The following is a 26,148-nucleotide window of genomic DNA, read 5'->3' as shown; positions in this document are numbered from 1 at the left end:
TGCTTCCATAAAAGTTTTATTTATCCCCACAACAACCCTGTGAGGTAGGGTGATCAGGGCATTTGAAGATGAGAAAACTAAATCTACATTACTTGTTCACGGCTATACTGCATAGTAAATATGTAGAAATTAAATCGAGTGTTTTAAATGTCCATGATTTATATCAATTCATGTGGAAAAAGGCAGAGAGAATACTAACTCCCCCCGACCTTAATGCCAAAAGGACACCGCCTTGAAAATCCCATTTCAAAAGATGAAAGTATATTTCATTGCTCATTTCTACAAAGATTTATAAAATAAAAAAATAGTGAAATATTTTACAGTTAATATATATAATGGTCTCATTCAGGGATATGTCCTTCAGCTGTGTATATGATCAACTACTTCAAGTGCTAGAAACGCAAACTCTTAAAAAGTATGAAAGACAATGATAATGAGCAGTAGCCTCAATCTTCTTTATTCCTCCAAGTATCCTGAATAAGTTCCGTGAAATCTGGTAAACTCCACCACAAAGAAATATCTGGTAAACTTTATTTTGTTGCCTACTCTCAAACCACTGTCACAGTGAGCAGTGATTGCCCAAATCTATTAGAATCATTTGGAGAGCTTTTAAAAAGCACGGACTTCTCAGGCCCCACTCTAGACTCAGACAATTCTGCAGAGGTGAAGGCCTCAGGAAGCTGTATTTCGAAAGCTCCACGGAGTGACACAAAGGAGCAATCAGGTTCGGGAGCCACTGATGTATTTTAAAACACTGATATCAAAACCATAAAGTGAGTATAACCCTCTTGCTCTCAACTCTCCTTTTTAAAAATTCCTCAAAATGCATTACAACCCTCGAATTCTGCCTCTGGTCAAGTAATTTTAATTCAAGATACAGAGAAACATCTTATAAAAATGTATCCTAGTGAGTTGAGACGTGGATTCCAATTATAATTTACGTAGCATTTAGATATAACGTACCGAGTTCTGTGGTTCTTATTCTGAAATTTCAAATTCTATTTTATACAGGTTCCTAGTAGGCTTTTAACTCAGGGGAAGACATGAAAAATAATGACATAATCAAGCACATAAGCACTGAAAAAAATATTATACTCAAAAACAGCTTCATGAGAGGAATAAGAAAGTGAATGAATGACAACCTAAGGCCTTTTGGCCCATACACTTTTGTTCCCAGTCCACTCTTCCCCTATAAGGGGAAATAAAATAAACATTCTTTCCTAGTTGCTTGGCATAGTTATTCGGTGGGTGACTATTAACACTAAGTTAATTTAGATACACAAGAGATTAAAAGAGACAACAAATAAATACCTAGGAAGACAGAGAGAATCCGGGTCAGAAAGCCCTAACTAGCTAACGATGCAGTACGTAACACCACCGTGTCAGTGCAGGTAAAGGAGGCGCCAGTGTCCTGTACATCTCAGCTTTGTGTGACTGACAGAAGACGTGCAAAAGATCTGGTCCTTATGAAGAAGTCTGTGCTTGCTGTAAAGATTTGTAGGAATAATGAAATGCGTTCTTCATTGATGAGATGAAGTCTCTGTTTTTCAGGGAAGTTGACTGAACAAAACAATGAAAAACAAACTTCTTTAGATGGTTAAATGAAAGAAATATCTAATTGAAAAAGTCATTGGCCAAAGATAACCTTTTTTAAAAAAAATGATTCTATGTTTAACCATCCCCCCCAAAACCCCCAAAACAAACAAACCAGGAAAACCAGAGAAATATAAAAAAACAATATACACATCCATTTTCACTTAACAGTTACAAGAAAATAGCCATTTATAGAAGTTACAATGCTTTCAACAAATCCCCCTCCAAATTCTGGGAAATAAGATAAAGCCATTGGGTAAATAAATATACATACTAGCTAATATAAAACAATTTATGCTTTTAAATTGTTGTCAACTTTAAGACCCAAGGAGAAATACGGTGCTATAAATCTGATCAGGGCTACATATATTACATGGCGTTAAAAAACACAACTGATTAAAACATCCTAACAATAATACAAATATTTAAAAGAATGTCTTTAAAAGTCAGACATTTACCACTGGAAATATCACAATTATAGTATGTACTTCAGAGTTGTAATGTGTATATAGGTCACTTTTTCTGTGTCATCATCAGGTACCCATCTCTCCTGCATTTACTATGGTCAGTTTCTAAGAGTTCATGTTTCCTGTGTGAACTGAAGGGGCTGGGCACATCAATTCATAAACACCTCCATTTAACTAAACGGAAATGTTTAAGATAACATCTACCAACAGATAAAGGAAAGAAGGACTAATAAAACATGTTAAAGAGGAAGGAAGCTGGATAACAGTCTCTAACTTATTCTAAATTTTGTATTAATAACAAATTTAAAATTACTCAAATCAAATAATGAAAAAAATATATTAAATTGCTATCAAGAAATTTTCTCAGGCCATAGGAAATTTTCCCTTAGCTTATTTCTTTACAGAATCTTGTTAGGCTTGATTCATTTGTCAGTTGACTTAAAGGAACTCTCCAGCAGGGGATCAAAAGCAGCTTTACCAATAAAAGGTGGTTGAAGTAGTTTTTAAAGTGCCTGTCAGCACAATGCTTTATACAGGTGCTTCCATTTCCCCTCTAGTTCTGGGAAAGCCCACAGAGTATATGTACTTAACTGGTCAAGCTTTCAGCAATTATAATGTAAGCTGAAAGTTTAGATCTTATATAGGTTTTGCTGTTTGAACATAAAAAGGGAGCAAGGAGAAATGTAACCAGGTTCACAATTTTGAGCAAGAGCATATGTAAAGGTAACGTATGTACATTTTATTTCAAGAAAGACAGGAGACAAACAGCATAAAGATGCCCAGATGCCCTAAAGATAAATACATTTCAAAGATTCTCATTAAAATGAATCTGTATTGTTTTTTCCTGCAAGCAAAATACCTTTCTTTAAATTAAAAACAAACAAAAAAACCCCCAATATTCTGAATTGCAAAAAATTTTTTTTTTTTTGCAGAAAATCTGCCATGATTATTTTTTTTAATGAATAAGGATTTTCCACAAAACAGGCTTGCTCTACATGCTAGATTTTTAAACAGTTCAGTGACACAATATGCTAACTACATACACAACAGATAATATAGTAAGAAAACACTCAACCTGATGAAAAGTTAAAATCTTCATTAATACACTGAAAATTGACATAACTCATGCCTTTAAAATCAAAAATACAAAAATTAAATGTTTTCCTAAAAAGATTTCCTTATTTTAAGGATTCATTTGAAAATGAAGCTGCATGTAATTTGTACAATAAGTTGTACAAGTAAACAGGTAATATACATAAAAAATTAAGTGACATACTCCTCAATTATCAGTTGTCCACCTTTAATTTCCAATACTGTACTTTCTTAACAAGCATACAAAATATCAAACTTCTCTTTAGAAAAAGTGCCGTTCTTTGACATCCTTTACACAAAAACAGTCTGAGCCTGTGGCATGTTAATGCAGTTGAGAGGCAAAGCATACTAACTTTTACAAATTCTACCTCCATAAAAAGCCTCCCGAAAAAGAGATTACACGCCACTATAAAAATATCAACCTCTTGTGGTAGCTGCATCAGAGAACCAAGGCTTGAAGACTATTTCCATATAGCATAGAAAACCACTATGAGAGCGTACTGACTGCACTGGTGGCCCGGGAGTCTACTGCACACAGGGTTATGCACAGCTGCTGCGAGGTACCAAGACTGTTACACGGAGCTTAAACTGATTGTGACCGAGAGCATAACAGAGGTACTACCAGCCCATGCAAAGTAACTAAAAATACTGAATCACTGTGCTGAACACTTCATTCCTGGAGAAAACCAAAGGCATCAGTAACCAAATCAAGCCCGACAGGTGGCCCAATCCATCCTCCTCAAAGACTGGTGAGCACAGTGAGGTCTGAGGTATACCTTTATCCATCACGTCTGTGTGCCACTGCGAGATAGTACCACTCGGAACACATGCCATCACAATGGTCTACATCTTTTGAATATTAAGTCATTCATATATTCTTATCTACCCAGTCTCTTGAATTTTGAAAAGATTTCACCTACAGTAGAATATTACAGAAACAAAATATAAATGCATGTTCTCTCTAAATGAAACTTACATGGACTAAAAGTAGAGGGTATTTTTAAACAAATATACAATATGCAGGCAGACAAAGCAGGAAAACGGCCATTCAAATGTATAATAAAAAACTAAAAATTTACTATTTCCAGAAAACTATGAAGCGCCTCAACTAAAAGGAATGCATAATGAAATTCTAATCTATTAATAATACAGGTCAAAAATGTAAAAAGGTTATAAACCTTAACAGGAAAAATAAAACAACTTTTACTGGCCATTCCTGTTGAAATGAGAATTTTAAAGTAACAGAAAAGTGGCTACAAACCCACTTAGAGCACCAAACAGAGAGAAAATAAAAGTCCATTTTCATCTCTGTTATTATCATAAAATCCTGTGTGACTACAGGTCAAACTGCTGGTGGCAGAAACAGAATTCTTTATAAACTGCAGATGTCCTGTACATAAAAAAATTTCACTGGAGTTGCACTAGTTCTAAAGACGCTTCTGTTTTCGCCTACCTACTGTGTGTATTCAATCTGAGAGAAAGTCTCTTTCTGTAACCCTTGATTATTATTGGGCACCAAGATAAGAAAAGCAAGACGGGGTACAAAAATGCAAAATTTCAACAGTAATGGCAATGTTTTTGTCTTAGTCCAAAAGGGTCCTGCATCCTCTCCCCCTTCAGTGATCTGACAAGTCTTTGTACTTAATCGGGGGGCAGCAAGTCATGCAAGCGAAACCGGTCTCTGATGTGCGGTCGAACGTCTTCATTCTGTTGGAGACAGACATTTTAAAAGCCACGAAACTTAAAAGACACGATGCTCAGAGCATTATGAACATTCTGACTTTGCAGGGAAACTATGGCTATTTATTTCATAATTTACATCATTATTATTATTTTTGCCAAATGCAAAGACACTACATAGAAGTAAACTTAAATTTAGATGCAAAAGAAAAGCTCGTCATTAACGCATCAATTTTGAAAGAACAGTGATGCAGGAAAAGATCAAACCAAAAGACAGACAAAGCATTTAGCCACTGAAGTCTACTTTACACAGTAGTTTTAAATTTAATCCATGGATATAGCAGAAAAAATTCCCAGAATAAAATTTCGGTACCATAAGCATCAGCTCTAGACCTGAACTCAAAACGGATTGAACACAGCCAGCTAGTGACTTGCCGCAGGAAGGTCGGTGAGATTAAACGATGCGTACAATTTTAAATACTGATAAACATAATTTATAAGGTATAATCTTTTTCAACTTCTGCCCTAATCTCTCACCATGTTTACTTAAAACATCAGTATTTCAATAGAGTTAAAGCAACAAAAAAACCTAACAAAAAGATAAATGAAAAGATATACTTACCAGTTCTACTAGCTTCTCCAGAAATGGGATCAATTTTAGCAGTTCATTGTCATTTTTATCCATAAACCAGCTTTCTATAGGGATTCCATTAGATAGCTAAAATGATAAATAAGGAATTAACTCTTCTTTTCATTTACAGTTTGCCTAAGTTGGAAAAGCTATAAAAAGAAATAACAGATTTTAGTAAATATTAATCCATTAAGTTCCTTTAAAAAAGGAATGCCATCAGAGTTTATGCCTGTCACAGTCTTTGGCATCTTAATAGTGCCAGACACAGATGTGAAGGAATAAACTGAAACCTAACTGGTTTTTCAGAGTAATTCTTAGTGTATATAAAATTTAACAAGAAATATTCATTAAAATAAGTTTTGCGTTAACATAACTAAAAACATTACTCATTAGAGAAATAGTAGTCGATGCTAGGCATTTTGAATAAAGAAATACTGCCATTTAATTTATTTACTTTTGGAATACTGCCATTTTAAACAGAGAGAGGCATATGCGCGACTGTGTCCTGATCACTGTTTTACTCCCACACAAGATAACCTGCAACGCAGCAGGGACACAACAAACCGACTCAATGGTATTCCGTTGAAATCTAAAAACAAAACTACAAACCGTATTTGTTTTATAGTAAATATTCTCTAGGATATCATATCTTTTAATATTTACACAGAACACTGTGTTTAAGATGGAGGGTAACTGAAATTATTTTATTTACAAACCAATTCTTAAAAACATTTAAAATGCAAGGAAATGAAAAGTAGTGACCTAAACTGAACGTATTTCAATACCATAGGCCATCTTCCCCCCTTGTATTTATTCTCTTTTATGTTTTATTATGGACACTTTGAAACACAGAAGTTGAGGGCAAGTCTTGTTTCATCTATACCCAACCCCCTTTCCACATCCCAATTCTGCACTGATTTATTCTGACGAAAATCTCAGTCGTATCTCATGAACATAATACTCAATGTAAAATCCATCTGGCAAAGATGGCCCGTCTCTCTCTCTCTACGTATGTATCTATCTGTTTATGCCGCGCTGCATGGCCTATGAGAGCCTAGCTCCCTGACCAGGGGTGGAACCCAGGCCCTCAGCAGTGAAAGTGCCAAATCCTCAACACTGGATGCCACAGACTCAACTAGAGTTGAATTTATATGTCTAAGAAACACTGACAAAGGGTACAAATATATTGACAAAATAGTCTAAGATTTCAAAAGGTCAAATTACACAGACCAGAAGAACACGGTGTAATTCTCAAATTATTTACAATTAAAATTACTGATTTAACAACGGCTAAGAATGCTACTGGGGCTTCCCCAGTGGCCCAGTGGTGAAGAGTCTGCCTGCAACGCAGGAGACATGGGTTCAAACCCTGGGCTGGGAACATCCCCTGGAGGAGGAAATGGCAACCCGCTCCATTATTCCTGCCTAGAAAATCCCATGGACAGAGGAGCCTGGTGGGCTACAGTCCATAGGGTTGCAAAAGAGACACGATTTAGCAACTAAACAACAACAAGAAGGATGCTATCAAATGGTATGTATCTTACAGCCCCTTCTTAGGGTTTTACTATTTCAAATCTACATGTATGTTGTACTTCATTTAAAAGAAAAATTTCCACAAGGAATATACTAATTTGGCACTTCTAATTCTAAGATGACACTAAACAGGGAAATCCCGCCAGTGAAAACTCTGCTGCCCCATCACACTGTCTGGCAGCGTTCGTCTGAGTTTGTTTAGCAGCCTTCTTCCTACCTGATATGCAAAGGCTTGCGGTGAGTTGTCAATTATTATAGTTTTTGAAAGATCTCTTCCAAGGATATTTAAGTCCTTTATATAGTTTCCTTGTACACAAACACAATGTTCACGGAAAAGCCGGTGCCTAAACATAAAAGTAAAAACAAGTTAACTAAAAGATAAAGTATCTGTAAAAAGCACAACACATACTGAAACATATACAATGCACACACCACAGGCTTTACAATTAAGCCTTGTCATTTTCTCTCACAAAGGAAATTCAATTACAAGTTGTGGGCCTAGGCTTCGGGCTACGGTCTTATAAAAAACTCTTGGCAATTATTGAAACCTTACAACCAAGTATTACCATGTCTTAAAGAACTTTGGTTTATCCCAAAATTTTATATTAAATGATAAAGAGGGATGAAAAACTCTGTAAATTGTTTTTGTAATTTATTTACCCAGGAGAGCTCAGTTCAGATGCAGCATCTGGTTGTCATCGAGGTCCTGCTTTTTAACCAATTTTCCAGATGGTTGACTGAGGCACAAGGAGGTCAAGTGACTTGCCCAAGGTCACACAGTAAGTCAGCGGTTAGCCCCGCAATGGGACCCAGGGTCCTCCCGGCTCCCAGTCCTTTGCTCTAACCAGAAGACCACACCGCCTCCCTAGCCCTGCACATGCCAGAATAGAAAACATGAGAAGGGATGCTTCTGTGTTGGCATTAAAAAAAAAGTTTTCAGTTTCTCTTATAGATTTTGAGGAAAGGTGCAGAGGCCAAAACATTCCATCATTTCAACTTTTCCCAAACACCCGTGCTTTAACTGTGTGCGTGATTTGGAAAAACAAGGATTGAATGAAAGGATGAATTCAGATTTAAGTGTAACAAAATTGATCTTTCACCAGTGAAAACTGAAAAAGTTATATCATTTTAAAACGAAAGCTATTAAGTTTTGTAATATTTATATACTTGTAATATTTATATAATCTCTAGCACTCAAAATATATTAGTTTCTGAATATTACTAATAACTGGTACAGATTATCCTGAAACACACTACTTGCATACATTAATAATTTGGTAGTTTGGCTTCCTTGTGTCTTAATCCCACTATACAATTTTTAAGGAGCTAGGACTTATGCATTCATAATATTTTTAATTCTCAGATTTTAAGAAAGCAGCATTTTCTACCAACAAAATCTGTCATAGGTCTAAGAACAACCAGTAACTGGTATTTTAATCGGTGCCAATGGTAATGGAAAAGAGGAAGAATCTTAAAACCAGACAAAACATAATACTATAAACAGTTTTTTCTAATGATTATCTACGTCTGAAAGGTTTAAAGACAGTCCTACTTTGAAAATATAAGGCTAGACAAAAGAATTTAAGTCCTGGTTGGACCTAAATAAGATCCTACATTTTATCTGTATAAACATCCAGATAAAAGGAAATTGGAGGCAGGTACAGTGGGTACCTCCAAGTCACACTGATAACTTCTCCAATAGCAGCAATTCACCAGACACAGGGGACAGCTAGCTGAGTATATATATGGAGACTAATGATTATTTTAATTATAAACTCCTCCCAGTTAGCAGGAATCTGAGGGTTGCTGCTGCTAAGTTGCCTCAGTCGTGTCCGACTCTGGGCGACCTCACAGACGGCAGCCCACCAGGCTCCCCGTCCCTGGGATTCCCCAGGCAAGAACACTGGAGTGGGTTGCCATTTCCTTCTCCAATGCATGAAAGTGAAAAGTGAAAGTGAAGTCGCCCAGTCGTGTCCAACTCTTAGCGACCCCACGGACTGCAGCCCACCAGGCTCCTCCGTCCATGGGATTTTCCAGGCAAGGGTACTGGAGTGGGGTGCCATTGCCTTCTCCAATCTGAGGGTTAGTAGCTAGTATTTGCAATTTTAAAAAGAAATTACTTTTGCTCGTCATCGAATTAGCATTCAGACTCCTGGGACTTTCTGAATCGACTTTGTCACCAACGCAGGTGGCGCCCTATAGCACTCTTAGTGCGTTCAATACACAGTTCAAGAAGCTTTTCCTGTTTTAAGTTTTTCAAAATACAACTCGATGAAACGAATTTAAACTCCCAAAGGCGTAGGTTCTATAAAACTAGTTTAAAAGAAGGCTTTTAACTTGTAACATCACAACTGCATGACTGTGATTTGTCCCCTAGTAAAATGAAAGCTTCACAAGAGAAGGGCTATGCTGCTCACTGTTCCTGGAGCACTGGAGGTGCTAAATGGAAATCTTCAGGAGTGAGGTCATCAGAGCAAAATCACTTGTACGCTTTTATTATCAGGTAAAATGAGCATAAATTATAATATACTTTTATGAAAATAAAATACCATTTTCTTTTGTGTGTCTGAAGCTTGTTTATATGGAAGATAAAATGGAAACTGACTAAACGACAAATTTTGATACTTTAAATTTTTTTTAAAAAAAAGAGGGAAAAGTCTCCTAAATGTGGGCATTAGGAAAAGCCTTTCACTATAGCTGAAACCACTCAATAATAAAGGTACTACTGACAGTAGAAATTAAGTTTAGGATTTTCCACTCTAAGACAATATGTGAGGAAATATTCAAGAAAATGAACACCCAGATACCAAAGCTTTCAGGAGGCTTTTCCTGCATCTCTCATTCAGCTCTTGATCAAAACTCAAAGATTAACTCCTATACTTCAGAGGATGCAGCAAGACTGAGGAGTCTTGGTATCTCACTTCAGTTGACAGAAGTAATGAAACTAATTTTCAAATTGTGTTAAATTACTGAAAACACGCCCACCTAACCAGTAATACACTGCATCTGCTGGCTTAGGACACACACACAAGGAACTGAGTCCAGATCAGAATCACCTGAGTGACTAAACCAACTGCAATTTCCAATTAGACTCAAGTAACATTTTCTTTCCATGGAAGATAAATTTGCTCTTGAAAAAAAAACAAGAGTTTAATTTGATCTTTTTTGTTAAAATTAACTTTCATTTCTATGTCATTAAAAAGATGACATAACATGCATTATCTCAGAGGCATTAAGTGAAAACATCATGCACAGTGAAAAATTCCACATACCCTCAGTTTCCCCCCAATCCCAAAGTGAGGATACATATGTACAAGTGAATAAACACCTTTGATCTTTGTATCCATTAAAGAACGTCTGTCTGGAGTTTAATTAGGAACTCTTAAAGAGTTTGGGGGCTTAAAAGAAAAAAAATCACTTATTTTCACCATTTAACACAACAAATCTCTATAAATGCAGCCAACTAAAAATGGCCATCAAAATTAAATAGAATCATAGTAATTTCATAGTTCAGTGTGACAGACATTTCCACTATTTCTTAATTAAATTTACCTGACCAGTTGCTTTTTAGGGTCTAGTATGTTCAGTAACTTGTCTGCATACACCTTCTTAGAAGCAGTAAAAAGAATGATCTACAAATTCAGGGGAAAAGAAGTAATCATTATACATGATCTAAATGGGTACTGTATTGAATAAAATAAAAATACTTAAATAATTAACTTAAGTATGTTTACCTCATACATCTGAGACATTCGTTCCAGGAACTCCCTGAAGAATGGTCTTAATCTCACGTAAACCTGAAAAAAACACAAAGATGGGCTTCAGAAAATAAAAATATGAAACAGAAAAAACTTATTTATAAGGTATGCTCTAACTTTGAATACAATTTAAAAGTTCATATGAATAAAAAAATTTACTAAGTACCACTTGACCAAATATATTTCGCATACCAAAACAATCTTTTGGTAGGATAATAGTAATTGCTGGTGATCATTTCACTTTTTCATACTCAAATAGCAGCATATAATAGACCTTCATGGAATGTAATTTTAATGAACAGTTAAACTAAGAATGGCAGTTTGCCCTCTGAGACTCTGATCCACCAATCAGCTCCATCTTCCAGCCAGGGAGCATCCATCCAATTATGAGGCAGGCTGTGTGTCCACCTCTAGCTGACCTGTCTCAATGACCTTCCTCAATGATCACTCAGAATTTCTTCTCACTTGCTTAAGAATACCTTTATTTTCAATTTCTATTATGGTAAATAATGTTTAAGAAGGAGATGTCTGGATTGGTGGGTTTAACTAACAAGAATGTTTCAGAAATCAAGCTTGTTCTACACTTACTGATTCAGATGTGGTATCTAAATTAGCACTACTGGGCTACTTGAGATTGAAAATATAATAATCAAACACACCAGTTATCAAAACCAACTGACAATATCAGGACAGACTACAGTAACCAAAGAACTGACTCTAAATATATTATTGTCTTACTTCTGTCTGTCTTTCTGCCTATATTTAACGCAGCTCTTGTAATATACTCAAGAAGCACAGAAATATGTCATGAACAAGCACTAAAAACTGATTTACAAAAGACTTTAACTCCTTTAAATTATATTTATTTTGTGACAAAAAGTTTTTACAAAGAAAAGTTTGTACTTCACTCAAAGGTGATTGTTAAAGTAAAAAAAGCACGAAAGACAAACACACCCTCGCGCCAGATTTCCTGGGCGCAGTGGCTGTGGTGGCAACACGGTCAAAACTTAGGCTTCACTGCATTTAACTGTGTCATCAGTACACATCTCAACAAAAATGACCTTATGATAAAAATCTAGTTCTGGGAATGTTTCAGAGCAGAACAGGGAAATCAGGCAAAGGACTTTAGAGGGAAGGGACTATGTACTAACAGTCTTTGTAATTTCTAAAGCCCAAACAGTGTAAGAGAAAGCCAAATATATAGTAAATATGTGATAAAAAATCTGTCAAATAAATTTAATAATAAACAGACTTAGGCAAATAAAACTGCCTTAAGCAATATAAACAAAACTGAGAAGGAAAGGCAAGACCACACACTACAGGACAACTACACAACTACAGACTCGAAGGCCAACCATTGAATCTCCTTAAGAACTGATCACTGTGGAAGACAAATCCCAAACAACTATTAATGTTAATAATATCACCCTATTCCCACTTACAGGCTAGAATAGTAAGTCAAAGTGTGTGTCAGTCACTCAGTCGTGTCTGACCCTTGTGACCCATGGACTGTAGCCCACCAGCCTCCTCTGTCCGTGGGATTCTCCAGGCAAGAATACTGGAGTGGGTTGCCATTCCCTTCTCCAGGGGATCTTCCTGACCCAGAGACTGAACTCATGTCTACTGCACTGCAGGCAGATTCTTATATTCTTTATATTCTTCTGCAGTCTGAGTTACCAGGGGAGCCCAGCATAATCAAGATTTACTCATTTCTAATCCTGTTACAAGGCAGCTGATCTCAGTAGCTTTGACTAATCAAAAATGAAGGCAGTCACACACTCCCACTACTAGCAAATAAAAAAATCATTAGTATCCAATCCCTATCCTTTAGGATGAGATACAAAAATTTTAACTAGATTTGCACTTCTAATAAATTTTAACATTTGCATCCTAAAATATTTGGTATAGTTGGGTAGTTTTCAACACACTTTATTTGATAATCCAAGTAACTGACAGATTCAGATATATTACTACCTTAACTGACAAAATCAATTTTTATTCATTATGGAACACTTCAAAATATATTTGTAATGGTTAAGGGAAAAACTATCAATTCAGTTGATACTTTTTTTCAGTCAACCTTATCTCATGGAAGATGATAAACCATGAGCCATCAGAGACCTCTGTTTGCTGCTAAGAAGCAGTTGGATGCATCTAACAACCAAAGTGCCTCATTCCTGCATGTGTGTAAATGCCTCCATTTGCTTTCAGTATCCCTATCACTTGCTCATACTATAGATTAAAATGAGCAGGGCCTCTACAATTTGGGGTTTGTCTCCTCTGAAACCTAAAATACGTCCACTGTAGAGGAACACTTCCATTTAAACAGCATTATCTAAGCACAGTCAGTGGCCACGGTTCAAAGGGGACGTGTCCCACTGCTTGCACTTGGGGATTAGGCAAAACTGTGGCTTCACTATGATTCTACGACGCTGACTATGCTGAGAAATGTAACACACATCTTAGAATCTGACATTACTTTCAAAATGTGCCTGTTTACTGGGGATGAAGGCAGCGCTGAGATGGGGGAACAGAGCACAAGAGTGTTTTCTTAGCACGAGAATAGAAACTGTTCACTGTAGATGTTCCTACTCTCAGAGCAGACTCACTATTTGAAACACAGGAAGGTGTTTCCGGATTAAAAGACATAAGCAGAAACAGACAGTTAGGGAAAAGGTGCTGAAAGGAACACAGCAGCAGCGAGCAGGAATGGGATGGGACCACGCGAGGCTCTGTCACTTGTGAAAAGGCAAACATCTCAGGGAGAAAAATAGAAACAGAGTCACAAGGCCAGCAGGACCTAAGTCATTCGGATGGATATACTGAAGCAGAAATATACAGAAGTCAAGAAGCACTAAGCACTGTCCAGCAGGAGAGCAGAAGAGCTGTACGGGATGCACAATCAACAGACTACACCCTCTACTGTGTTAGGTCAGAGACACAACCATACAGATACACGGACACGCCTCTGAAGGCTTCAGAATCGATTCCACAGATGCCCTTTTCTTCTCCTAACCGTCTCCTAACAAAGATTCCCGTCCCGAGTTACTTACTTCCTATTCTCTACATTCTTCCACTACTTAGTATTTCAGAAATCATCCTCCTTTACACTTGCAACTCTTCAAAGTCATTTAGTCACCCAAATGTTAAGACTAGGCCGTAAGTTTCATTTCAGGCTGGTGTATATATGCTCCTTTAACTATACAGCAATTATTCTAGGTACAGAACAAATAGTTTTAATCACTAAACCAAATATATTTTGAAAAAGTCAAAGTCTTAATGCATAATGCTATAATAATGAACAATTATGATATAAGAACAGCACACACAAAGACATGTCTGAAATAAGACTGCCTACTACCCAGAGATGTTCATGCCATGAAATGTTTATTATACAGAACTTTTGTACATTTCTTACTCATGACTCAATTTATTTTGGAACTGGAAGTTTGTACCTCTTAATTCCCCTCACTTATTTCATTATATGTTCACGCTGTAAACTTTTACAACAAAATCTACTAGAATAATATCTGTAAAAATAATGATAACTAATCTTGTGTGATATATTGTGAACTGATTTTACCAAAACTTAGATGATATCTGACAGTCAGCCTATACTTTCTTTAGTACTAAGACAAGAGAATGTTCTGTAACTGTGCATACAAGATGCTGCTGCTGCTGTTGCTGCTATGTCGCTTCAGTCGTGTCTGACTGTGCGACCCCATAGACGGCAGCCCACCAGGCTCCCCCGTCCCTGGGGTCCCCCCTGACCCTTGTGACCCATGGACTGTAGCCCACCAGGCTCCCCCGTCCCTGGGATTCTCCAGGCAAGAATACTGGAGAGGGTTGCCATTTCCTTCTCCAATGCAGGAAAGTGAAAAGTGAAAGTGAAGTTGCTCAGTCATGACCCCATGGACTGCAGCCCACCAGGCTCCTCCGTCCATGGGATTTTCCAGGCAAGAGTACTGGAGTGGGGTGCCACTGCCTTCTCTGAAGATGATGCTAATAGGTTATAAATGGTTAACAGAAACAGATTTAATAAAAAGTCATTAAAATAGCTATCCAGTCACAAATTGACTATATTTTGTGAAAGTCTATCTAAACTCAAATTTATGTCTAAGTGTGCAATGTCAGTTATATATACTGATTTCTGTAACTAAACTATTATCTTAGTTATCTAGGTGACTTTATGAGCATGACCAAAAGCAAGGGGACACCCAACAATCTCAATTTGCAGGCAAAACTGGAAAAAAAATTCTTACATGTAGATCTTTTTAGGAAAAATACTTCTAGTTTTAAGCACAGATAATATGACCCTAATATATTTTGAAAAAAAGTATCTTTTAATATTTTTTCCATGAAATCCTTTGAACTTATTGCTACACTGTTGCAGGAAGGAAAAGAAAAGATCAAATTCGATGGTATTCACCCACTTAAGAGTATGGCACCTTTAAATAAAAAGATGATTGGTGGATGCTACTTATTTAAACAACAGAAAACCAAGAACACTGAAGAAGGTAGAGTTCAGCACACATACACCAATATATACCACGGGGATATAAGAGGCTCTGCCAATTTTTTAAAACCTTCTGTACACCTCAGTTTCTTCATCTATAAAATCGGTATAATAACAGTACCTACATAAGGTTACTGTAGTAAATAAGTTAATACATATAAAGCACCTAGAACACTACCAGCACATCAAGACCCTCAACAGGAATTATTACTATCCATGTGATTATTTAAGTTATCAGCCATAAGGAGAACACCTGGAAAGAGCAGGATTTTATGGGGGTAGGACCGGGCAACCACACTCAAAGAGAAAGCTCTATCTTCACTTGTAGAAGAAGTAAAGTAAGTCAACGGATTACTAATTATTTAACTTGGTTAACATTGTCTTTGCATCAATACCAGATCATAGAGACAAAACCCAAATCTTTCCCATAGAAAGAGGGTTGCTCAGATACACCCTGTGCAGGAGGCCTCAACTTCATAATCCATAGGTGATTTAAAAGTCATCTTTTGCTTCACACAGTTTCAATAAAAGGCAGACTGCTGCTGGGGATAGTATCTGCAGGTGGATCAATCTGAGAATGAATAGGTAAATACTGAAACATCATAACCAACACAAATGAAACTCTCAAACTAAAACCTTCTGTAAAATCTTACACTGTATTAAATAGAAATAAATTTGAAAAGATATTTTCTTATGGAGTCCAAACGGGATAAAATGTTTCATGTATTCATACAGAAGGTATATTAAAAATTAGCAATGAAGCATACTTTTCAAGTCATGGCCATTTACACACACACACACACACACACACACAATTTTTCAATTTGAGTATGTATGTACACATATGTGTGTATGTATATATATATATAAGGTTTAATGTGTTTCTTAAAATCAAGTTTACTGACTTTAAAAGCAAAAAAAAAAAAAAAACCCAAAAGCTCACATAGCCTTCAAAACCAAATTCTAAATTCTTAAGTCTCCAATTTAATATGTTTAATAGTCAACTGTCACCTCTCCTAAAGCTGCAAAATATTTTCAGCTACTGAACAAGAATTTTCTGTGTATTTTTAAATGAACTACTTCTAATTTTAAGATACATTTATAAAGAATACAAAAGCCATGATGAAAAAATTAGTACCAATGACTGACTATACTTACTAATAAGGATGGAAAAATTATTTTAAATGCTGACTTACAACTCATTATCAAAAATATTATTCCCTATCAGATATAAAATATTACTTTCATCCTCAATACTGTGTCCATGGTCCCGGATGTTTTAAGGAACAAGTATACATACTACTTTTAGATAATAAAATTATGCTTTATGAATGTCAAAACAAAATGCCTCCTGTTTAGTATCAATTTAAGTCAGAGCATGAGGGGAGGAAAAGTTTGATTAAGTATCTACTAACAGAACTCTTTATTTAAATAATTGCTTTTTTTCTTCATCAAGCAAAAATGCTGACTTTTCTAGGAAAGATTGCAGAAAAGAGATAGATGCCACCGACCTTCTACTTCTATATTTCTGTAGTATAAAATATTTGAAATCCTTACAAAAATTATCCTAGGCTGTAAGCCTCCCAGAAAACAAACTACAATAAAGAGGAAGAGGCTGAGCTTTGCTAAACATGGGGTTTCCCACCCACCTTTCCCCCCAACGCTTCCCATAAAAGCAACCTCTACTATTAAAACAAAGCATACTTTAGCAAGTAGCTCCCTATAGGATCCTATCTCTCCTTGAGTGCTTACCACAATCTGATTTCTGGACAGCTGACCCAAAGTTTGTTGATTTTACTGATCTTCAGAAAGCCACTGACTGGCTAAAAGTCTTATTGGTGAACAGAGTCAAAAATCAGATGCCCCTGCCATACTTTACAGAATGAGGAGTTGGACAACACAGTTACGTTTGGTGGCACTGTGGTGAAACATATGAGGCATCTTCTTTTTGTCTTCAATTAGCCACGTTTGGGCTGGGTAGCTCTATTACATCTTCAAAAAACTGAGCTCCAGTTCTTGATGGAGACAGAGGAAGGTCATTGAGGAGGTGGTTCAGCTCAAGAGCTAAGTGAAAAATCTGTCTTTTGATTCAGTCCTGCTTGTGGATAGAAGTCATCTTCTGGATGGAAGAGGGAGTGAGATGACCTAGAGTCTTGAATTGGTGGATCTGCAGGAACAGAAACTAAATACAGTGGAGACCTCTTAACTGAGTAACACCACGAGACGGATTTCCTGACAATGTGTCAATATAAGCTAAATATAAAAATGAAAACATGTGCATTGGAACTGATCATGCACTTGGTTTTCCAGATAGCAAATGCATTTGTACCATTCTACGAATAAATATGTTTTCCAGTATCTAACTGTAAAACAATTCATGGAAAAACTATCAATTAAGGGAAAAGAAAAAATACATTCAAACAAAAAAATCTATCAACTTTGCCTTAGTGAATGCCACACCCTCATTTTAAACACTCAGTTACTCTTTCAAATGACTTTTTCACAAACTATAATCTGTCTAATCTATATAGTGTCAGTGGTAACATATATCAAAATTTTCATTTGAGTTGGATCTTTTAGGTTTATCCCCTAGAGAAATGGAAATTCAAATACACTCCAGGTACTAAATTGAGGCTTGAATAATCTAAGTCTTCATTGTTCTAAGTCTTGCATTAACTAAGCTGATCCCTACTTATCAATCAAAAGAAGCAAGGCAATCTTTAAACATTGAGTAGTGACCACCTTAAAATTTCCCTCAAACTTTCATCTGCAAAAACCTTAGAAAGCCTGTCATCAGGGTATAGTGGATCTAATTCTAAATCTCTCAATATATTAACAAGAATTTTGATGAACATCTGATTACTTACTTCCATTTAGAATTTGAATATATAAATTTACTGCATATACTCTCATAATTATTAGACCAAGGGTCAGCAAACTATGGCCTTTGAGCCAAATCCAGATCATCACTTATTTTTGTTAAGTAAAGTTTTACTGGAATGCAGTCAGGCTTATTCATTATGCGCGATCTATGACCACCTTCATGCTACAATGGCAGAAAAAGCAGTTGTGACACAGACTGCAAAACCTCAAATAACAACAACTGGCCCTTTATAGGAAAAAGTTTGCCAACTCCTGATACAGACAATTATTAAAACATACAGAAGACAAATTACATTTTAAATTGTTCTGAAAGAGAACAGCAAACAGAATTAAAATTAGATACAGTTCTACCTCAACAAACTTACCATAAAAAGAAAGCAAAAGTAACAGAAGTCCCAAGAGGACACTTTATCTGGCTTTGATTCAGATGAAGAATTCTGATCCTATCTTAACATTACCATTTTATTTTAAAGCATATATATGTAAATGCTATGGAACTGACATATCCAAGAGTATTCAGATAAATGCCATTCAACTGTTCCCTTAAAAATGGTTAATTTTATGTTGTGAATTTAAATCTCAACCAATTATTTTTTAAGAGTATATACAGTCTTTTACAGATGTCTCCCTTTAAGCGGGCCACATTACACTGCAGTTGTTAAACATGTAAGTTCCATCTTACCTAATACTGTGGTTTCTCCAAAATCTCTTAGATCATCCCAGACCCTTGTGTATATGTCTTCTTTGCCAGTAGATGGAGACAACACCACTGAAAGTTTAAAAGACATCATTCCCTGTTTAAAGGGAGCTTGCTGGTCTGAAAACTGGGGGAACCCTAACCCAAGATTTCCACAAAGTTATTTTTAAAAAGTAGACAGAATGGCTATGCCAACACCAGAAACCTAATATAACTATGGACATCCTCAACAACTTACTGAAAGGGAACTAAATTCTGTACATGATGTAGTAACTAAATCATATTAAAATGCAGTCATCTCTGTAACTTAGATTCAAACTTCCTGCTCATTTTTCCTGACTTAGGCTAGACCATTTAGTTTTCCTGTTTCAGAAAGCAGAACTCAGGTATATAAGAAGGAGTTCTTTGAATTCCACAGAGGTAGATGCAGTACATATGAAGATTATTTTTAAAGTATTATATGCACTGCTAAAAGCCTTTTATTCAAAATAAGACAACTATCCGGATCCACATGAAATAATAAGGATTTTACATAGAAGAGAACTAAAGAAGAAATGGTGAAAGCAGTAAGAAAAAAATTCAACTTTATGGTCACACTGAAAAGAAATCCTCGTGAAAGAAAAATCAAACTTATCCACTCTTCAAGTTTTTTATTTCACTACTAAAAATTATGCAAACAGACAAACCAACTGTAAGAAATAAATTTCAAATCTGGAAAGCTTAAGAAATCACATCAAAATAATTTGTATTTTTCAGTAATAGCTTTCTTTTCCAAACTCAAAGATTGAAAGCCATTGTTTTTAAGGGCAATTTTGAACATAAAAACAAGGTTATCAAGCTAAAAACAGAGAACATAATGCTATACTATTTATATTTGCCACAAGATTCCTGTCTTTGAAGTACACTAAACAAGAACAACCTATTTGGCAGAAAATGTCTTAAGAAAAAGATTTACCTTAAATAACATCCAGTTATTAAAAATCTTAAAATTCCTTATTTTTATGTATACTTTGTTCATCCTCTGATCATATATCAGAACTAAAATCAGTTTACATAAAAGGGAAATAAATACAATCCAGGTATTACCATACCTACAATTCCTCTCTAGGTTAAACTAGAACTGACAATAACCGCTTAAATAAATCCTCTTATGACTAACTGTAAAGTAGATCCTGAACCACAAACTAACTCTAAAATCTTATGATTCCTAAGATCTAATAACTATCACGTGCCAAGAACTCTACAACAATATGCCGCCTATTAAGAGCACATAAGCAACCGTAAGCACCTCCTCACCGCTCCTTGTAAACGTGCTGTGACTTCACTCAGTTAGCCCTTGGGTGGGCTTCTATCTGACAGACAACAAGGTTCTGGACCCTCTGCCAACCTTTCAAAAACTGGGATACAAGGCAATGCTGGTAACAACGCCCAGGACAGAAAGGTGCTTTGTAGTTTTCAAAATGTATTCACACATCTTAATTCAAATTTTATGATAGGAAAATCTCTAACAAAGTAAGAACTATGGTCAACAGGTAATTCGCAGTGATATTTGTAACTGATATTTGTACTCTGCACTGTTTCCTGTCCATCGACACAAATGAGGGAGATACACTCTAATTTTTTAAAGTAAAAGCAGAGTAACTAGGAGTAACTGGAAGAGTGTCCTGGAATTCCAAATTAAAATAAACTAGATTTACTACACTGCAACCTACAGACCACATTACTACAAAAGGCAATAAAAATGACCAACAAGGAAGCTTTCTTCATATGAACTGCGTTTTGGAAAAACAACAATAATGTCAGATGTTAACCTTGCACAGTTCCTGGAGCCCTAACGTGTCAGTGTTCCTGCCTCCACCTGCTGGCAAACAGGTTATGAAACTAGTAGAAATCAATGGGGTAGAAAAAGTTCACATTTTTCTGGTAACAATGTTTAAATGTAGTCCTTTAGCACCATGCTACCTTGTGTTACTAAATCATTAAAATAGAGATGAAATCCATTGGGAATAAACACTTTAAACTTTAGCAAAAAAAAAAAAAAATATATATATATATATATATATATTTACAAAGGATTTCTTGATTCAGAATATCTAACAGGCCAAAATTCAAGTTAAAAAGTTTTAATTACCTGATAAATGACATCTTGGAAAAGGACTGGAAAAGTAAGTGCTGCATCTTCTAGCTCATTTAAACTACAGTGTACTAGTGTTTCATCCTTAAAATAAAAAGCACATATTGAATGAACTAAGATACTGAGATATTTCAAATGATAATTGTATGTATTCATGATCACCAAAAACATTTATTAAAGCATCCTTTAATACATGACTTTCATGTTTATAACACCTTCCTGTGCGTGCTTGGCACAGTAGTCAGGGGCTGGGTTTTCTAAGCCACTGGTTCTCCGGTGGTGGCCACTAGGACAGCATGTGGCATCGGCGTTATCTGGGGACCGCCAATGAGAAATGAAAGATCCCCAGCTCTTCTGATAACTCAAATTCAGCAAGGAGCAGAGAGCGGAGCTCAGCAGTCTGTGCTCCAGTAAATCTTTCAGGGGTTAGGGTGATAGGGCGAGTCTGAGAATCACTGTTCTCAGTCCTGCAATTGCCCACTTTCTGTTAAACCACATATGTACTTTCTTCTTATTATTATTTTTACAACTCAGCAATAGAAGTTTAGCATCTAATTATTTAAAAATATATATCTATAGCTCCTTATCTGTAAACTAAATTAGCGGTTAATCAAGACTTCTCATCTTTGATTACCAAACCCTCTTTTCTCATTGTGAGGAAAGGAAAGTGAGGATCATTCATCTAAGGTATGTGTAAATATCTGTATTTCTCAAATCCTGAAGGAAAAACAAGAGGGCTTCCACTTGCAGAAACTGACAACACTTTATGCTTAAAATGAATTAAAATGAAATACAAATGTTCACACCTTATGAATTCCATGTTTTATTAGCTGCAGTGTTTCTTTGAACCTAAAGTTAAACTCGGTGGAGGCAAAGAGCAAAAAATACTCTAGATATGCCTCATTTTCTTTTAATAGCATATTAGAATACACAAATTAAGATATTCTTAGTATCTTTTAAAAAGGTATTCTCTTTCCTATAATTGAATCATAACTAATTCTACTTCTTCATCTATAGCCTATCTAAATTTTGATCATTCTTCTTTATATACTTCTGTAAAATTACTCATTTATGCTCACCAATTCTTATCTTTCCTTCTCTTTTTACCCTTCATATTGGTTTAAAAATATTACGGCCAAGCTTGCTATCATGATATCAACTACTAACATAAAAATCTAGCAAAATCTTTTTCAGTTTCTCCACTAACTTGCATATCAAATCTTAATTACTCACACTCAGTTTCAATACTTTTCTTTCTTTTTTCCTACTTAATCCTCTAATACACATTAAATACTTAGGACTTCTGGATACCTAGCTTCTCTCTTTGGCTAGGCAAAGGCTAAGGTGCTGAACTCTCAGAACTGTCCATGTTAGTCAAGATTTAAAAGAATAACCTTTTCATAAGATAAGAAACAAATTAATGAGAACTAAACTACATCTCCAATTATAGGTTACTAGTAACAAAGACTAAATAGTAAAATGTTTTCCAACACTACTTAATGAATTGCTAATATCAAGAAATTGCTGGCAGATGTAAATAATGGTGACTATATATTAAATTTGGTTAGGAAAAGGTAAGAGATATTCAGTTTTCAAAGCTCTCTTGGTACCCTAAAATATAAATTTAAAATCACACCAAGAAAGCATACTAAAGGTCTTATTAGTCAACATTAAGAAGTCATGCTTTTGAGAGTCTATTAATAAAGTTATTGGTATGAGATAATATGCAAAAAAAAAACAAAACAAAACAGGAAAAGGAGTATGGTCTTGCATAAGGTTAACTCATCAAGACCCAGGTCCTCAGAGGGACATGACTGTGGTCTCCCTAAACTGAAATCTAGGCATGAAATTATAATTAACTGGAAGATTAAAAAACAAAACAAAAGGTATAGGAGTGTTGGAAAAATAATTGAATTTAAATAGCAAAGTAGCAACAGTGTGGGGAGAGAAAAAAAGAAGCCTAATTTATTTTCAAAAGGTACTGGATACCAGTGCAATGGGAGGAGGCCCTGGCATTAGATGGCGCTTAAAGGAAAACCATTTCAGAGCACCTAAGACAAGCTACTACAGTCAATGTGTGTGTGAGGTGGCTCACTCTCTTGGATTCTTTTAGATATTTTGGCTAATATTTTTTAATAAGAATTTAACTCCTTTATTTTTCCTAACTCTAGAAACAATATACTTACCAAGTCTAAAACTAGGGAGAATTCTGGTGTGCTTCTTGTCTTCAATGGAAGAGCGGGCTTCCTATTTAGTTGTTCTTCTGTCAGTGGTGGAACATGTTTGATGAAATAATAGCTATAAATCAAATTTTAAGAAAATGTCAACATTTCTATTTTTTGTAAATATAAAACATCTTATTAAACTCAGCCCATCTTTAAGTTTTAATTAAATAATACATATTTAACCTAGTAAACCAAAATTATAAAACATGTAAGTAAAACTGAAAATTAGTATTTCAGTAACTCAGTAGAAGTATTAATACCTACAGGTAAGATGCTCCTTGCACTATACCATTCAGCCACCCCTGTACACATGTACTTTCTTTCCGTCCCAAGAGGAAAAGGAAAAAAAAAAAAACTCACGGGTCAAATACTTCCCAGTCTTCTTCATAGGTGGCCTCTGCGTGGGCGGATGAATATCCACTATCTGGTGTTACTGGTGCTATTTAGTAAAGAGAAAAACAAAATGATGCTTTTACTCAATGATTCCATGAAGTATACATATTTACTGCTTTTATTAAGATTGTCCTGAAGCCCTGTGCATTTTAGGTTAAAGATAAGACAGAAATAATTTGTAATTATTATTACAAACATACATTATTATTATTATGCAATATACAATAATATATATTATATAAATATAATATACAAATAATATCTAATAAATTATAATTATTATTATGTAATCATTATTACAAATTATAACAAATTATTATTAATAATTTAAAAGTAACTTGATTAACACAGAGATCTAACTCTGGATCCAAAGGAAAAAAATACCATTACAGACAAAGTGGCAAGCTGTATCATGGCTAACAAAATTTAAATCCCTAACAACTAAGAGAAAATTTACTACTTATTATTAGGAAACTACATGCCACAAAATTTCCATTTCTAACTGAATGATGTTTGTATGTATAAGAAGAATTTCATGGTGCTCTTATAGCAGTAATACTTCACAAAGTACACTGTACATACAGGCAGTCAATATATATGCTGGGATTTCCCTGGTGGTGCAGGGGTTAAGAATCTGCTTTTCAATGCAGGAAATACAGGTTCAATCCCTGGTCAGGGAACTAACATCTTGCAACTATTAAGCCTGTGCGCCGCAACTAAGAACTGACACAGCCAAAAATTAAACATTAATATGTGTATGTGTGTGCTGAAAAAAGACTCGAAGGTAGTTTCAACTTAAGATCCATGAACAGTCTTTAAAGAGGTCCACAAACTCCTAAAGATTTATACAGGATCTCAAGGGTTAGGAAACGATGCTCTACATAGAAATCAGCGCTTTAGATGACCCATTATTTTACTTCTCACTTACAAGTAATTTAAAAATAATCAAGGAAAAATTCTATAAAATGCAACCAATTGATAGAGCTTCAGAAATTACGTTGAGAATTTTCTAATATTTATAACTTAAATTCAATGAGAGGACAAAGATGACCTACAAGCTAAACAGGTAATGTCTCAAAGATGAAAGTTTAAGGTGGGCTAGAGACTGAGTGTTTTTGTTTCCCCAAAATTCATGTACTGAAATCTAATCCTCAAAGTGATGGTGTCTGGAGATGGAGTCTTTGGGAAGTCATTAGGTCATGAGAGTGGAGCCCTCATGGACGAGATCAATGACCTTAAAAAGAGACACCCCAAAGAGCTCACACAGCTTCTGGCAGATGAGGACACAGCAAGAAGACGGCTGTCTATGAACCAGAAAGCAGATCTTTACCAGACACTGAATCTGTTGGGGTTTTGGTCTTAGATTTCCTAAACTCCTGAACTATGAGATATATTTGTTGTTTATATGTCACCTAGTCTAACGGTAGTCTGTTATTACAACAGCCTGGAAGAACTAATGGGCCGTAACAGAAATCGCTGTGAGCTACCCACAGGGACGGGACGGTGGTGGTGGAGCCACCAAGTCGTGCCCGACTCTTGCGACCCCACAGACTGCATGTAGCCTGCTAGGCTCCTCTGTCCATGGGATTCTCCAGGCAAGAATAGTGGAGTGGTTGTCATTTCCTTCTCCAGGGGATCTTACCGACCTAGGAATTAACCTGGGTCGCCTGCATCACAGGCAGATTCTTAACCGACTGAGCTATGAGGGAAGCCCCAGGAATGGAATACTGGTGGATAATAGCCTTTCAGGACAAAAACTTTTTTTTTTTTTAAACTATTTTCATGTATTAATGCCTTCTCAGAGTCAATACAGTGTGTATGCTCAATAAATGACAACAGATGTAAGGCAGAATTTTGTTCACCTCCAACAACTTTATGCCAGTTAATGGTTCATAAGCACAAAGGGACAAAAAGGAGAACACACCTTCTGCCACTTCACTGCTTCACGTCCTTATTACCCGCAGAAAAAGGGGGAGAGGAAGGATTCATAGTATTCAAACACCTCATGCTAAAGCATTTTCACATTTCATCTCAGTCTCCAAAGCTCTAAATTATTATTGCCATTTTAAAGCTAATAAAACCACCTCAGAGAGCTCAGGTTATCTCAAGTCACACAGCTACGTAAACGGTGCAGCCAGCCTCCTTCCTTCTTGCTCTCTTTGGCGACCTTCCTGAAGCTGAGGGAAAGCCACGCTTCTGCCACTCATGCTCATCTTTTAAGGTCAGCAGGACTTTCACTTGTTTTCCTCTCCTAATCCTCCCAAAGGAACTGCAACATGCCACCTCCACATTTCGCTCATTTATTTGTAACAGCACTCATCACACTGTGTAGTAATTTTTGTGTATACCTGGCTCATCTATTAAATCATATACTCTTCAGGGTCAATGAGCATATCTTATTCATCTTTATAAAGAGTGTCCATCACAAAAAGCAGGTGTTCAATTATACAAGTGTTAAAGGAACAAATAATGAATGGGAAATGGAGTAAATCTTACTATTCTCCACTAGAAACTAAAGTTTTAGAAATCCCTTTTGTCGCCATAGT

At 35.8% G+C, this 26,148-nt stretch overlaps 1 protein-coding gene across 5 annotated transcripts in view; it reads right to left on the bottom strand.

Moving 5' to 3' along the window:
* CTDSPL2 (CTD small phosphatase like 2) overlaps positions 1-26,148 on the bottom strand; it is a 76,116-nt gene continuing 49,968 nt past the window's right edge. For 4 of the 5 annotated variants that reach the window (XM_061429713.1, XM_061429716.1, XM_061429715.1 and 1 more), the window contains exons 6-13: positions 23,570-23,648; positions 23,171-23,282; positions 20,982-21,068; positions 10,731-10,793; positions 10,549-10,628; positions 7,214-7,340; positions 5,455-5,550; positions 1-4,859 (exon numbers count right to left, since the gene is read on the bottom strand). In XM_061429713.1, coding sequence (XP_061285697.1) covers positions 4,794-4,859; positions 5,455-5,550; positions 7,214-7,340; positions 10,549-10,628; positions 10,731-10,793; positions 20,982-21,068; positions 23,171-23,282; positions 23,570-23,648 — 710 coding nt within the window. In that variant the 3' untranslated portion in view covers positions 1-4,793. The remainder of the gene's footprint in view (positions 4,860-5,454; positions 5,551-7,213; positions 7,341-10,548; positions 10,629-10,730; positions 10,794-20,981; positions 21,069-23,170; positions 23,283-23,569; positions 23,649-26,148) is intronic. The other variant, XR_009738887.1, reaches the window with a different exon arrangement.

The sequence above is a fragment of the Bos javanicus genome, chromosome 10 (genome assembly GCF_032452875.1).
Source record: "Bos javanicus breed banteng chromosome 10, ARS-OSU_banteng_1.0, whole genome shotgun sequence".
NCBI classification, from domain to species: Eukaryota; Metazoa; Chordata; class Mammalia; order Artiodactyla; family Bovidae; genus Bos; species Bos javanicus.
The sequence above is the reverse complement of the archived record's forward strand: the minus strand, read 5'-3'. Positions and strand labels throughout refer to the sequence as shown.